The following is a 16,157-nucleotide window of genomic DNA, read 5'->3' on the forward strand; positions in this document are numbered from 1 at the left end:
TTTTTAGATATATCTAACTAAGGTGCATCTAAAAAAGTTTAAAAAATGTTTAAAATTTAAAAAATATTAAAAACAAAAGAATACGAAAACTAAAAAACTCAATTTTTAAAAAACTTAATCTACAAAACTCAAATCAAACACACTGAATATTAATATTTACCACAAAACAGAAAACTTTAGTTACAGAACAATTTAAACCACAGGACACAGAACTAAAAATTCACTAGGCCAAAACAACTCCTCACCATGAACATTATATCATATCATATCTTTTAATATATAATGAATATATACATACACCTTGTCGGATGACAATGGCTGATGAATTTTTATTAGAGATTCTTCCTTATCCGAACCGTGTTTGCTAAATCTCTCCCTGCATCTTCTCCCTAGTCTGTGATTAGGCAATTAGAAATTGTTCAGTAAACAGGCCAAAACCAACAAAATATTAAGATAAACAGAGGTTGATAAACACTCTTGCTCAACTATTCAACAAAAGCGGAAGTAATTGCAATGAATGGTGTAGGGTCCCTACCCTGTTGTTGTGCACAAGAGTATAAAGTTATAATGAATGGACAAAAATGTACTAACCGGTTAAAAGTGAACCCCCCACAATTAAAGGGAACACCTTACACCAATTCTAGGACGAAAGCAGCCCTCAGATAATCTAAAAATCGCTTATGACACCAATGAAATTGGAACAATCCTCAGAACAGGTTAACAGGGTCTGGATGCTAGTGGGCTTTTTCATAGAGAGTATTATATCCATGTTTAACAGAAGAAACATCTGAACCACTCAACATCTAAGCCTCTGTTTGGCAAGTTGGTTCTTGGGCTTTTTTGGCTATTTTAGCCACAAAAGACAAAATAGGCTATTTTAGCCATAACAAACAAAACATCACATCCAACCTATAATCATTACATTCTTCTCTCACAAAAAAACTCAAAAAAGCCAAAAAGCCCTTCCCAAACCAAGCTTTTAAGCCCAGGCTAAAATAGCCAAAAAAGCCAAAAAGCCAAAAAGCCAACCCACTTCCCAAACGGAGGCTAAGTAACCCCAAAAGGATACCATTAAAAAGATGAAGTTGTGTTTGCTATTGTTTTTTTTTTTTTTTTTTTTTTTCTTCTGTTCATGAAAAAAAATGAAAGTCCATGTGAAAAACTTGTTTCAAAAATGTTTTTGGGAGAGAATTTTTGAGAACACCACTATTTTAGGGTGCTTATGAAAACAAAGACAAAAAACAAAAACGAAAATTTTGAAAGCTACCTAACAAGGCCTAAAATTTTCAAACCATTTGAATGATAAAGAAATTTTCACAAACAAATGTACTGGTTCTATAACACTACAACAAGCCACAATGAACACGAGGCTTAGGGTGGTGAAGAGAAGACGAACTTTTGAATTTGAGCAATCTTTTCTCAAAATGGTAAGCTCTTAGAAGTTGAAATAGAAGTGAGCGCCTTCAAATGATTGGATGGAACAAATTCTTGAGGCAAATTGGCCCTTTTCACAATCCTCCTCATGTTGTTCTGCAAGCTCTGTTGGACTAATTGCTTCACAGCTTTTCTCTCTTCTCCCATCATCATTTCTCCCTCATCTGAACACTCCTTCAATTGGAAATTCGGGTCTGCAGAAGACGAAGAAGATCCACACATAGGAGTGGACACAGAAGGACCTATGCCACTTCCAAAGTTTTCCGACACTTGCTTTCCCTTATCTACTGTCAAACACTCCAAAATCCTTGAAGCCCTTTTTTGTGCTAATGTACTACCCAAAAGCGTCAACTCAAGCAGCGATGAAACAATTCCAGCCTCAATCATGGCTTGTCTATCTCCATATGATTTGTGTGCCATAACCATCAAAATGTACGTTGCCTTCTCTTGACACCCCAATGAGTCAGTCCAATTCAACACATCAACTAGAATTGTAATCACATCTGGCACAATGCTGACTGCCTTTCGACCTTCTGGTGTCGAAACAACATTGCATACAATCGAGAGGATTCTCTCACTTGAGTCCATCTCCTCTAGTGAACTCAAGAGAAATGGTACCAAATCAGTTTCTAAAATCAACGATATATTCAAAGGTGAGATTGAAAGGTTGTAAAGCGCTCGTAGAGAGTCTTGCTTGGCTTGAGTACTACTTGTTTTATCCGAATCTTTTAAGATTTTCACCAAAAATGGGATTGCACCTGAAGAACCAATAACCGGTTTATTCAAATCTAGCGCACTTAAGCCTAGAAAATTTGCAACTATTGCTTCTGCAACAGCTGGGTTGGGAGACCCATTTGGTGATTCAATTAGATTTAGCATCTTGTGAATAGCACCTGCTTTAACAATATCAGCTTTGTTTCTGCAAAAGGTTTGAGAATTCATTGATTATTGGGCATTATATTGATAGAAACTAGAAATGATGCCAACAAGCATAATTTAATTATAAGGAAATGAAAAGTCAATAGCCCAACAAAAAATAAACTTTCACAACAAATATGCAGAAAATGACTTGCCATCAACTGTTCGAATTCTATTTAATAATTTTCACAATAATATAAATCAATAATTAATATATATATATATATATATATATATTTGGATATATAATAAAAAATTTCTACGTTAAAAACGTTCTATCCCAAAAATATGAATTAAAAATGGAAATAAATCATAATTAGCTGAAATACAAAGATGGTGTTTGGGAAGTGAGTTTTTATGTAGATTTTATTAGAGGTAGGTTTTTATGAGATAAAAAATTTTTGGTGTTTGGGAAGATAGTTGGGTTTTTATGTGGTTGGATGTGATGTTTATGAGAGAAAAAATGAAATGATTATGGGGTTGAATGTGATATTTTGTTTGAATGTGTTTTTTTTAATTTTGCAAAACTTTTATCTTTTAGCGAAAAAAATGAGAAAAAAATTTGAGAACTTACTTCCCAAACACCACCAAAATTTTGTTTAATTGCAGCAAAATAAATAAAAATCAATATCAATTTATTAAAATTAAAATATTTTCTTCTTCATGATCAGCAGCAATGCCACTCGGAACCGTAGAATGGATTGATTTATTTATTTTTATTTTTTCATTTTCCTTCACTTTCTTAGCATCCAAACAGAATTGAACTAGAAAACGACATGCAAATGACAAAAACTCACTTGTCATTGCCGATTCCGAGATTGAGAAGAGCATAGAGAGAAGCAATCTGAGCATCAACATCCTCCGAATCAAGCAAAACCACGAGAGGCGAAATTGCTCCGAGCAATGCGAGATCAATTCTGGCCTCCGAATTCTCCTTCGTCAGCCTCCTGACATCAATCGCTCCCCACAAAACATCATCGCATTGCAATCTCTTCACCGCCATCTTCAACTCCTCCAACGCCTCCACCTTCTCCGACCTCCTCATCAACTCCAACAATTTCTCCGATCCCCCCTTCTTCTTCTTCTTCTTCGATTCGGATCCGCATTCCGATCTCTTCAGGCTCGCCGCACCGCACCGCATGGAGTCGATGATCATCTTCCGGAATGAAGCGCCAGAAAAAGCTGTCCACAGGCGGTAGTTCCCGGCGGCGTCCAGGTCCACCGATCCAGCATCGTTCCGGTGGCACTTCGCCATCGTAGTCCGTTCTCTCTCCTATCCGAATGGAATCACTCTGCAGCCACCACCAGCACATGCATAATAATTACAGTACAAAACTTCACACGCAACCTTTCTAGAAAAAAGAGAAAAAGTAGAAACCACTACTCGCTCACTCACACTGCTACTCTACTTTAATAGAGAGAGAGAGAGAGAGACAGAGAGAGAGCTTCCTAGAGAAGAGGCATACAGTGGATCTGTTGTTGGCAGTGCTGACCATGAAAATGGATAAAAGTTACAAATCGTCATATCTTTTGAATTAATTTAATCGATTAAAAAATAAAACAGATTGAAAATTTATAATTATCTTAATTTTTTTATTATAAAATTATAAAAAGGTCAAAAGTTTTTTAATCGAAAATTTTTAACTAAAACAACTAAACGGTTAAACTAAAAAAATTCTTCTCAAACAAAATTGTATAATTTGAAACCAAATTGAATCGTGTAAAAATATATACAGTTTCATTTGGAATAACCTACAAAAATTAAAAAGTCAAAAAATTATTAAAAAAATAAAAAAATTCATATTATTTGTGAAAGCTTGTGGGGGAAGTTAAAGAGTTAAATTATTATCTTGCTATTTAAATTCAACTGCCGAAAAGTCAAAAAGTCAACAAGGATAAAATGGTTATTTTGATTTTACTATAATATTTTATTACACATCTTTTCGTAAAATGTCAAAAAATTAGTAAATGGGTCGGCTTTTAGTTGGGACTAAAAAAGTACAAAAAAAAAAGAAGTTAAATAAGTCAATAAAATAAAATGTCACATTTTAAAACATAATTATTTTATTTTTTTTTAAAAATAAAAAATTTAAAAAATTCTTCCTAAATAAAGCTAATTTAGCTAGGTTAAATTAGTCAAAAAATCAGATTAAAAAAATTCTGCTGAAACGAACCTTAAGTTATAATTTTTTAGTTTTGCAAATTTGTTCTGGTATAATAGTAAAATTAATTATAAACAATTATTTAAACAATTCTTAAGTTGTTTGTAATATTTTTATTTCTTAAGTTGTTTGTAATATTTTAAAGTCATGTTGTAAATAAGATCTAGGCGTGCCTTGCATACCACATGCAAGGCACTTACACCTTTTATGTTTTACCTTATACCCATTTGTGTTATTAGTTATACCAAATTTTGTTCAAACTTACCCATTGGCGACCTGCTAAATGGGTCACCTTACAAGTAAAATGAATAAAATAATAATTTTTTACAATAAAATAACACATTTTCACAAAAAGGCGTAAGTTTTCACAAAAAACGTAAATTTACATAAAAGGCGTAAATAAAACTTACAACTTTTTGTGAAATTACTTATACATTTTGTGAAAAAACTTACACTTTTGTGAAAACTTACACATTTTATGAAACACTCTCTTTGTGAAAATTTACATATTTTGTGAAAAAACTTACACATTTTTTGAAAACTTACATCTTTTGTGAAAATTTACACATTTTAGGAAAAAACTTACACATTTTTTGAAAACTTACACCTTTTGTGAAATACTTTTGTGTGTGTCAATTTCCGACCACACTGCCAATCAAGCACTCAGCTGGAGAACACTGGCAGAATAAATTAAGCCCGAACGACCTGTCACAAAAAGAAGAGATTCCGGCGGTGGTTCGTCCACCCTGGGTACTTTGACGATCAAGTCAGTTATCTCTCAAAGATAGCAAAAGTGCTTAACTCACTATTCAGAGCATAAAAAGCATACCTTAGACCCATGAGGGTGCCTCTCTTTTATAGCCAACACAAACCTAGTCCCAATTGAAACCTAGCTTCAATGGACTTAGGATTACTGCTAATCTTGGACTCCTAGTAGGATTGGATAAACTCTCTAAAAGTCTTATCTTTACCCAAACTGAAGTCCTCTCTCATTCTAGGACTTTTGTCCCTTATCCACTTATCCTGGATTCCGGTTCTTCGCAGCCTAGCCGAGATGATCTTGGCGTCATGATTAGGACACGTGGCACCTCGACTGGCACTTTGGTGACACATCAGCCACGTGTTGTCATTAAAAAATTATGTCCCCACAACTCTTTTTGTAAAAATTTACACATTTTGTGAAAAAACTTACACATTTTCTGAAAAAACTTACACCATTTGTGAAAACTTATATTTTTTGTGAAATATTCTCTTTTTGAAAATTTACACATTTTATTAAAACTTACACCTTTTGTGAAAACTTATATCTTTTATGAAAAAACTTACACCTTTTGTGAAATACTCTTTTTGTGAAAATATACACATTTTGTTAAAACTTACACTTTTTTGTGAAAACTTACATCATTCGTGAAAACTTACACATTTTGTGAAAAAACTTACACTTTTTTTGAAAAAACTTGCATCCTTTGTGAAAACTTATACATCATTTGTGAAAACTTATACCTTTTGTGAAATATTCTCTTTTTGAAAATTTACACATTTTGTTAAAACTTACACTTTTTGTGAAAAAACTTACACATTTTTGAAAAACTTACACCTTTTGTGAAATACTCTTTTTGTGAAAATTTACACATTTTGTTAAAATTTACACTTTTTGTAAAAACTTACAGCTTTTGTGAAAAAACTTACATCTTTTGCAAAAAAACTTACACCCTTTGTGAAAATTTACATCTTTTGTGAAATATTCTACTTTTGAAAATTTACACATTTTGTTAAAACTTATACCTTTTGTTAAAAAAAACTTGCACATTTTCTGAAAACTTACAACTTTTGTGAAATACTATTTTCGTGAAAATTTACACATTTTGTTAAAACTTACATTTTTTGTGAAAACTTAAATTTTTTTTGAAAAAACTTACACCTTTTGCGAAAACTTACACCTTTTGTGAAATATTCTCTTTTTGAAAATTTACACATTTTGTTAAAACTTATACCTTTTGTGAAAACTTACACCTTTTGTGAAATACTCTTTTTGTGAAAATTTACACATTTTGTGAAAACTTACACATTTTCTGAAAAATCTTTCACTTTTTCTGAAAACTTACACCTTTTGTGAAATACTCTTTTTGTCCAAATTTATACATTTTGTAAAAACTTATGCATTTTTGTGAAATCACTTACAACTTTTGTGAAAGAACTTACACTTTTTGTGAAATACCATCTTTGTGAAAACTTACACCTTTTGTTAAAACTTACAATTTTTTGTGAAAACTTACACATTTTGTGAAAACTTATACTTTTTTGTGAAATCACTTACGCCTTTTGTGAAAAAGGTTATTTTACAAAAGGTGTAAGTTTTCAGAAAGGGTGTAAATTTTTACACAAAAGGTGTAAGTTTTCACAATAGGTGTAAGTTTTTACGAAAGGTGTAAGTTTTAACAAAATGTGTAATTTTCACAGAGAGAGTGTTTTACAAAAGGTGTAAGTTTTTTCAGAAAAGGTATAAGTTTTTTTTTCACAAAATGTGTAAGTTTTCAGGAAAGTTGTAAGTTTTCACAAAATGTGTAAATTTTCACAAAAGGTGTAAATTTTAACAAAGTGTGTAAAATTTCACAAAAGGTGTAAATTTTAACAAAATGTGTAAATTTTCACAAAAAGAGTATTTCACAAAAGTGTAAGTTTTCAGAAAAAATATAAGTTTTTTCACAAAATGTGTAAATTTTCACAAAAAATGTGTTTTACAAAAGGTGTAAATTTTTAAAAAATGTGTATGTTTTTTCAGAAACGGTGTAAGTTTTCACAAAAGGTATAAATTTTCATAAAAAGAGTATTTCACAAAAGGTTTAAGTTTTCAGACAATGTATAAGTTTTTTCAGAAAAAGGTGTAAGTTTTCACAAAAGGTGTAACTTTTAACAAAATGTGTAAAATCTCACAAAAAAGAGTATTTCACAAAAGGTGTAAGTTTTCAGAAAAGGTGTAAGTTTTTTCAGAAACGGTGTAAGTTTTCACAAAACGTGTAAATTTTCACAAAAAGAGTATTTCACAAAAGATGTAAGTTTTGAGAAAATATGTAAGTTTTTTCACAAAAAGTGTAAGTTTTCACGAAATGTGTAAATTTTCACAAAATGTGTAAGTTTTCAGAAAATGCGTAAGATTTTTCCAAAAGATGTAATTTTTAACAAAATGTGTAAATTTTCATAACGAGAATATTTCACAAAAGGTGTAAGTTTTTAGAAATGGTGTAAGTTTTTTCACAAAGGTGTAAATTTTCAAAAAAAGAGTATTTCACAATAGTTGTAAATTTTCAGAAAAGATGTAAGTTTTCAAAAAAGGTGTAAGTTTTTTCACAAAAGGTGTAAGTTTTAACAAAAAGTGTAAATTTTCACAAAAAGAGTATTTCACAAAAGGTGTAAGTTTTCAGAAAAAATGTGTAAATTTTTTTACAAAAGGTGTAAGTAATTTCACAAAAGGTGTAAGTTTTTTCACAAAAGGTGTAAGTAATTTCACAAAAAGGTGAATGTTTTCTCAAAAGGTGTAAATTTTCATAATGAGAGTATTTCATAAAAAGTGTAAGTTTTCAGAAAAGGTGTAAGTTTTTTCACAAAAAGTGTAAGAAGTTTTCACAAAAAGTGTAAGTTTTTACAAAAGATGTAAGAATTTTTCACAAAAAGGCGTAAGCATTTTTATAAAGAGGCATAAGTTTTCACAAAAAGGCGTAAGTATTCACAAAGGGTGTAAGCATTTTTATAAAGAGGCATAAGTTTTCACAAAAAGGCACAAATTTTCACAAAGAGAGTAAGTGATTTTACAAAGAGACGTAAATTTTCACAAAAGATGTAAGTATTTTTCATAAAATGGCATAAGTTTTCACCAAAAGGTGTAAGCTATATTTTTGGTGACTAAAAAATTTATTAGTTGGCTTTGGTTCAAAGTTTAGCTACTATATTATTTTAGTCGATATATTATTTATTGGCGAATAAAAAACGAATTTAGTCGCTAAATACGATGTAAATAGGCGACTAAAAAAATTTTAGTTGGCGTAAGTAGATTTTAGGCTCCTAATTCTTATTTTAGTCATCGTATACAATTATTTGCCAACAAAAGGAACTTTGCTGACCAAATACTTTTGTCGACAAATATAAACTTTTGGTGACTCAAAAAATTTAGTGTATATTCAATTTTTGCGGACGACAAAAAAAATTAGTAGCCAAATTATACTTTTGGCTACAAAAGGTTAGTCCTTATTGATTAATACTTGTCGACAAATAATAGTTTAGTCGCTAAAGGTTAAAAACTTTTATTATCGCCCGCGTCCCTCTTCTCAGTTTCATACAAACACTCTCTTTTCTGTTCTCTCTCACACACACAGAGAACAGTCACACAAACACAAACGTTCACTACCCCATCGTCACTGGCCACCGTTGCTCACTACTGTCGGTTGTCACCGTCGCATACCGCCAACGCTATCGCCACCGCTACTACCGCAAATCACCACCGCCATTGCAGCAAATCACAATTTTTTTCTCTCTCTCTCTCTGTCGCTCTCGGTCTCTCTCCCTCTTTGTCGATCTTGGTCTCTCTCTGTCAATCTCGGTCTCTTTCTCTCTGTCGATATCTCTTTGTTGATCTCTCTGTCGATCTCTTTCTGTCAATGCCTGTCGATCTCGGTCTATCAATGCCTGTTAATCTCGGTCTATCGATGCCTGTTAATCTCGATCTCTCTATCTCTATCGATCTCGGTCTCTCTCCTTTTCTCTATTCCTCTATATTAAAAATAGGTTCTCTTTTACATTGAGATACTTGGTTGGATTTGGATTGGTTATTCCAATCCCTCCCAAACGCCTCTTATCTCTCTGGAATTTTAGAGAGAGAAACACCAAGCCCTCCCAAACCCTTTTCTCTCTCACATTGCCATTATTTGAACAACAAAAATACTGTTTGATTCGATTTTAGGAGCTCTTCGCAATTTTCGCTCCTCTCTTTTTACCCGAAAACATTAACAGATTTGGACTTGGGTGCCTTTTTAGCTCCAATTCGATCAAGTTTGATATCTTCTTCTCTCTTTTAGATCTGGGTTTGCTTCAATTCTGAATTGTGGTGATTGATCGATTGTTTCAGATTTGGGTTTGTTTCGTTCTCGGGTTTTTGGATCTCAATTTTTTTTGTTTTAACACAGATTGAGCTCCAAATCTATCCGAATTAGGGTTTTATGTTGGTAGATTAGCTATATTAATCATTTCTGTGATCATTTTCATTCATTGATAGTCTCATTTTTTTGTTTGATATGTTAATACGGGAATTAGATTTGTTAGTAGCTTGAATACAATCTTTTGCAGTTCTGAAATTCTGATTGTTTCAATTTTTAATGTAGTTCCTAGATGTTGGTTTTGCCTTTGTAGATTTCTAAATGCAATACGTTTCTTTATGCCATTTTATTGGATTTTGATAGGTTGGAATAGTTTGCTTTATATTGGAAAGATTGAATTTTTGCATATCATTTTTGAAAGTTTGCTAGTTGCTACTAGTTGTGTGAATATAGTTGCAAATTTGGGAATTTTCGTAGTGAAACAAGAGGTGGAGATTTTCCCTGCTACACCTCACTAGATATTTGATTATGATCCCTTTAGACCACTGACTAATGTAGATATGTAACCATAAATCAAAAGTCCACAAGTCATTGAATTTTAAAAAAAAATTTAGTACATCAAACCATTTGGTCCTAGTGAGTTTTTAGATTTGTAGCCTTTCGGTTATTTAAGAATTCAATTACTTAGCCATCGGTGCAATTGAGCATTAAGAACTTGATAACTCTTCAATCTGCCTACCGGAACTGAGCTTCATGTTACATGAAGGTGCAGCCTAGAATCTGTTTTAAAGGCACAGTTATGCTAGTCCAATTATGAATTGAGATCAAGATGCATGAGTATAGCTGTTTTAAAATTGAACTTCAGGATGAATTGATGAGCAATGAGCAACTATTCTTTGAAATTTAGGATTGATGAACCCTTTTCTCATTTTTTCTTTCAATGTGGAAAACAACTTTGCTCTCTCTATTTGTTATTGAATTGGAAAGTGCCACTATATGGTTGTGATTGTTATATGCTTATGTTCTTTTGGTCTCTCTGTTAGAGTTTGAATCAGTAAATCGTGCTAATATGCTTTGCCCTTGTGTTTGGAGGGTGTGGTCTGAACATGTTTATTGATCACTATTTGGGTGTATTTTTATTTGTTTCCTTATCGTCTATCCATGATTGGGGGTTGTTAGGATGACGTGAGAGCAACAGGGTGCCAAATAATAATATTCTTGAAAAAGTGTAACAAATCCCACTGAGGGAAATGATTAATGTTCCTCTTGACTACATATTGATATTCTACAAATAATATTCTTATATTGGATTAACTTAAATAAATTAAAGAAATGATGCCAAATTCTATAAATTCTATGCAATATTTGCAACTAAATGTTGTTAATGAAGAAACCATCTGTAACAAGCCCGCGGGGGACCTCGCTACAGTTCGGACTCGATTTCGTAGTCACGGTTCTAAATCTGAACCAAAGAGTCCAAATCCGGCAAATCGTTTTGAGAAAACAGATTTTTGAAAGAAGTGCCAAACATGGACTGCTTTGCTAGATACAGAGTCGCCACCTAAATATTTTATTTTGGGAAATTTAGGAAACCCTGACTCGGTGCCAAAGGCCACGTCCGTCATCACCAAAGTTGCCTCGGCTCGGGAACTTGGGTACGATTGGGGAAGGTCACTTCGTGAGCACCCCGCTCGCCCGATCAAAGATCGGCCTCTATTAACCATGATATCAATTTTTGAAAACATTATGTGTTCTTATTCCGGTTATTAGCCTAGGTTACTATGTGATGCGCACAGCATACAAGTATAGACTGGATCGCCTGAATTGGAACAAAACATTTCATGTTTATTTTTGAAAGATGGTTTGCTACTCGCAAGTAGGCTAAAAATGCAGATTTTGCCACCCTCGGGTGGGCTTAGAAAAGATGGTTTTGCCACTATCTAGTGGGCTTAAAACAAATAGTTGATGATTTATTCCAATTCAAGTAACTTAACCTTCACCCACAGGCATTCAGACAGTTATATCATATAAGCACATAGCCTCATGGTAAGCATGCTATTCATGGCAGTCACTCACACGCATGCAAGGATGCTAAAGCATAAAGCTTACCGAGTACTCCAAGCCAAAACAGAAACTCATTAGAAATCATGCATGAATCCTAAGTATACCGAAATGCCTAATGCAACACATGCAAAATGCAATTATAGCAGGCTCGGCTATTCTAAACATGGCATATGAGGTGCTACAACTATCATGTATTCAATTTGGAATTGAAATACAAATGCAGTTAGTATGATGCGCCGAGCCCGGTGCATGCAAAATAGATGAATGAATGCAAACATGCTATCATACTGTATGCTAATTTAAACATGCCCTAATCTAACCATCAAAAGCGGTTAAATAAAAGGGAGAAAGACGTGGGGTTGGAAGACATACAACATACACACGCACACTTATTACAGTTATGCCCTCGCGCAGAGGGTCCGAATAAATATACGGTCCCGAATAAAAGAATATTACAGTCCAAATATTACAGTCCCAGTAATATACAAATTCCTAATTAATTAATCAAATTAACTAAGAAAGCTGTAAAACTGGCGTGCAAGCCAGGGACTGCCTTGCTTCTGATGAATGATGCATGTCTGGGCTGCCTTGCGCGGAAATCCACTGGGATGCCCCGATTAGCCTCTGTTTTGTGATTTTTCTTGGAAAGCGCGCCAAACTCCGGAAGTTCGCTGATTCTTCATTTGCTGCAACAGAGAGCAGGAAAGGGGCATAGCAATGTATTTTCACAGATATATGCATGCCTCGATCCTCGTGCCACCAATCACGCATATCGATGCACGATGGCAGAGGAGTCGAAATGTGCAACTCAATATAGAATGAATGCACGTGTAAACACAACAAGAACCTAACTCCATCATGGGTAATCCGGAGTGTCGGTGACTGGGGATGGAGACACATTCCGTCACTCGGAGTACGAAACGCATCTCGTTTCCCGTGCCCGGGCTAACTCCTATCCCGAACATGATGCAATATGCATGATATGCATGAATGCAACTAAGATACAATCCTAACATACACAATGCTATGGAATGACATGCCTCGAAATGCGTGCACACGGGCACGTAAACTGAGGAAATGCATGAATGCGATCTAAGATACAACCTGGTATGCACTACGCTGTGAAAATGAGATGTCTCGAAATGCGTGCACACGGGCACGCAAACCGAGAAAATAACATACGCAATGCAAATGACATGGAAATATGATATGGGCTTACACTAACATGAGAGAGACTCAGCCACACTCACATAAGAGGCCGATGAATAAAATGGAGTGCCTCGAAATGCGTGCATACGGGCACGCAAACCGAGACAATGGCATACGCAATGCAATATGGCTAAAATGGCATATAGAATGCAACATGGACTTATACTAACATGAGAGAGCCTCAGCCACACTCACATAAGAGGCCGATGGATGAAAATGAAGTGCCTCAAAATGCGTGCACGCGGGCACGCAAATCGAGGTAATGGTATATGCAATGCAATGGCATGAAAATGACATATAGAATGCAACATGGACTTATACTAACATGAGAGAGCCTCAGCCACACTCACATAAGAGGCCGATGGATGAAAATGAAGTGCCTCGAAATGCGTGCACGCAGGCACGCAAATCGAGGCAATGGCATATGCAATGCAATGGCATGGAAATGACATATAGAATGCAACATGGACTTATACTAACATGAGAGAGCCTCAGCCACACTCACATAAGAGGCCGATGGATGAAAATGAAGTGCCTCGAAATGCGTGCACGCGGGCACGCAAATCGAGGCAATGGCATATGCAATGCAATGGCATGGAAATGACATATGCAAGCATGCTAATGGATTTTCAGCAATGAAATGTGGGGGAAAACAGCCCCGAAACGAGGCGAAAGTACACCCGATGCATGGAATAGTCCCGAAATATGAATTTTGGCACCCGAAATGGCCTATAGCCATACCAAACATGCACAATATGGACATGCAATGAAAATACAGAAGCAAGGCAATCCCAAGATAAGCATTTTTCCAGTTCAAAACATGGCCAAATAGCAAGCAAAAACAGTGAAAAACTAGCATGCAAGAAATGACCCTAAACATGGGATTAAGAAGCAACTCACAGCTGCTGTCCTCAAACAGGTTAGGGCCCTTCAACAAAGTTGAAGAGGGTCCCAAAATATGATGTTTTCAAGAACTATAAAAACCCCAAAAACAAACACAAGTATGGCTGCACTCCCATGCAAGAAAAAGGGCCAAAAGGTGGCCAAAGAGGCAAGTGGTATATGAAAAGCCCAAAATGAAAAATTCCCTTATACAACATTGAAGAGGGACAAAAAATAAGCATATTCACAGAACTGTAAAAACTCCAAAACAGTATACAAACATGCTAGAAATGCAATGCAAAATGAGGCTCAAAAGTGGCTATAACACAAAGTATGCAAAATATTCATCAAACAGCCAAAGATCCTTAATGAAACATGAAGAATAGGCCAAAATAAGGCTATTTCTAGGCCTGTAAAAAGACCAAGAACAGAAGCATGATAGGCTTCCAAAGCATGCAAAAATGGGGATTAAAAGAGAGATATAACATGAAGTGTATAAAATATGCCTCAAAACATGAAAGGCCCTTAATGAAACATGAATAATGGGCCAAAATAAGAACTTTTCTAGCTCTATAAAATGACCAAAAATGGAACCAAGATAGGCTGCCAAGTCATACAAGACTAGGGGACCAAAGATGGGTATAAAGACAAGTGGTACATGGAGGTCCCAAACAAAGATGAGCCCTTCTTCAATGTTGAAGAGGGGCTCAAAATAAGCCTAATATCAGTTCATGAGAAACTCCAAAATAGATCACACGTAGGCTAGAAAAAGCATGCAAAATATTGACATACAAAGAGGGTATTGAAGCAAGTGCAAGATGGAGGGCTCAAACAGGGTTGAGCCCTTAATGAGACATGAAAATGAGCTCAAAAAAATGACCTTTTCAATTTTTTTCGGAGCTCAAAACAATAAGCATGATGGCTAGAGGAATGGTGCAAAAATGAACTAGAAAAGAGGGAAAATGGACTCACCCTTGAAGATCAATACTTTTGTTGCTTCTTGGACCAAATTTGTTGCCTCTTAGCTGCTGGAATTCCTCCCCTTACTGCTGGATTGGAGTGGTGGTGGTAGAGCTTGGTGGTGATGAAGAAAATGAGGTGAAACTTGGGTGTTTTTGAGAAAATGAGAGAGATAGAGGGAGATTTGGATGCAAGACTTGAAGACAATTTTTCTAACCCCTTCTTCAAGTGTTGGAGGCTGGTTATATGGAGCAAAAAGAGGGAGTAAAGGTGGGGGAAAAAGGAGACAAGCTTTCCCCCACAAAATATCCCCCGGATTGAGATATTTTCTGGGGGATAAAGCTATGCAGCTGTAAAGTGAACAGTGTGAGGATCATGGCCGGCCAGGTATTTTTGTTTCAGGTGGCCGGCCGGCCACATCCCCTAGCCGGCCGGCTAGGGGTCAAAAGGGTCAAGTTGGTTTAGTGGCCGGCCACCACATAATGGTGTCCTCCCATGTGTGTACATCACAACCCTGTGGTTAAAAGTCCAAGAAAGTGGCTCAAGGGTGTTCAACATTGGCTCGGAAGGAGGGGTTCAAAAGGGTCAAGCAACATTAGTGGCCGGCCACTAACTTTTAGGGTCCTCCCATGTGTGTACATCACAAGTATGTGGTTCAAAGTTCAAGAAAGTGGCCCCAAGGTGTTCAACATTAGCCCGGAAAGAGGGGTTCAAAAGGGTCAAGCAACATTAGTGGCCGGCCACCAACTTTTAGGGTCCTCCCCTGTGTGTACATCACAAGTATGTGGTTCAAAGTTCAAGAAAGTGGCCCCAAGGTGTTCAACATTAGCCCGGAAGTGTGAAAAACGGGCATCGGAGGGCGTCGGAGGATATATAACTGGCTGCTGCAACAATTACTGGCCTCCCACCCTTCTACGGCCTTCCCGGTGATAAAACAGAGGTACCTGCCAAAAATGAACAAAAACCGTTGCAAAACGAATGTTCGGGGGCCAAAACGCGCAGTTCGGGGTCCCGAAAATGGGCTGTTAAGCACCGAAAGTGGCATTCGGCCACGAAGTGGGTTTCTCAGACCCTAGTGTCCCTCAAAAGGGAGAAAATAAGATGTATGCCAAAAATCAGAGCAAATGGAGATGGTTAAGCGGTCCCGAACCGGGACACACGGCCAACGGTCCCGAAAAACCGGAAACCGGACTCCGAAATGGGCAAAATGGCCTACGGCCACCAAATGTAGCCCACGGACACTGAGAGATGGTCTACGGGACCTCTCCCTCCCCTCAGGAAAAGAAACAAAGAAAACCGAGCCTGGTTCACAAACCGAGGAAAAGCACAAAAGAGGGTTCGAAAGTCCGGAGGCAGGGCTCACGGCCGTAACTCTGAAACTTCTGAACGAGCACATTATGCAACATCACCAAGCGCTCAATCAGTGACGTCTGAGTCTTAA

The 16,157-nt window shown here is 35.9% G+C and overlaps 1 protein-coding gene across 1 annotated transcript; it reads right to left on the bottom strand.

Annotated features, from left to right (window-relative positions):
- Nucleotides 1-123: 123 nt before the first annotated feature.
- LOC114295316 (uncharacterized) lies at nucleotides 124-3,858 on the bottom strand. The gene is made up of 3 exons (XM_028239544.2): nucleotides 3,150-3,858; nucleotides 1,397-2,353; nucleotides 124-394 (listed from the first exon to the last, which is right to left on the bottom strand). Exons 1-2 carry the CDS (start codon nucleotides 3,605-3,607, stop codon nucleotides 1,420-1,422), a joined length of 1,392 nt encoding a protein of 463 aa, XP_028095345.2. The 5' UTR covers nucleotides 3,608-3,858; the 3' UTR covers nucleotides 124-394; nucleotides 1,397-1,419.
- Between the last annotated feature and the right edge of the window lie 12,299 nt (nucleotides 3,859-16,157).

Source organism: Camellia sinensis, chromosome 13 (assembly GCF_055761805.1).
Source record: "Camellia sinensis isolate YWXY chromosome 13, ASM5576180v1, whole genome shotgun sequence".
Classification (NCBI taxonomy): domain Eukaryota; kingdom Viridiplantae; phylum Streptophyta; class Magnoliopsida; order Ericales; family Theaceae; genus Camellia; species Camellia sinensis.

What these genes read in the sequence shown, in the direction of transcription:
- LOC114295316 (XM_028239544.2), bottom strand. Translation starts at nt 3,607, where the DNA reads ATGGCGAAGTGCCACCGGAACGATGCTGGATCGGTGGACCTGGACGCC. An exon ending in CTCGGAATCGGCAATGACAA is followed by an intron (nt 2,354 to 3,149) that starts GTGAGTTTTTGT and finishes AACCTTTTGCAG; the next exon opens with AAACAAAGCTGATATTGTTA.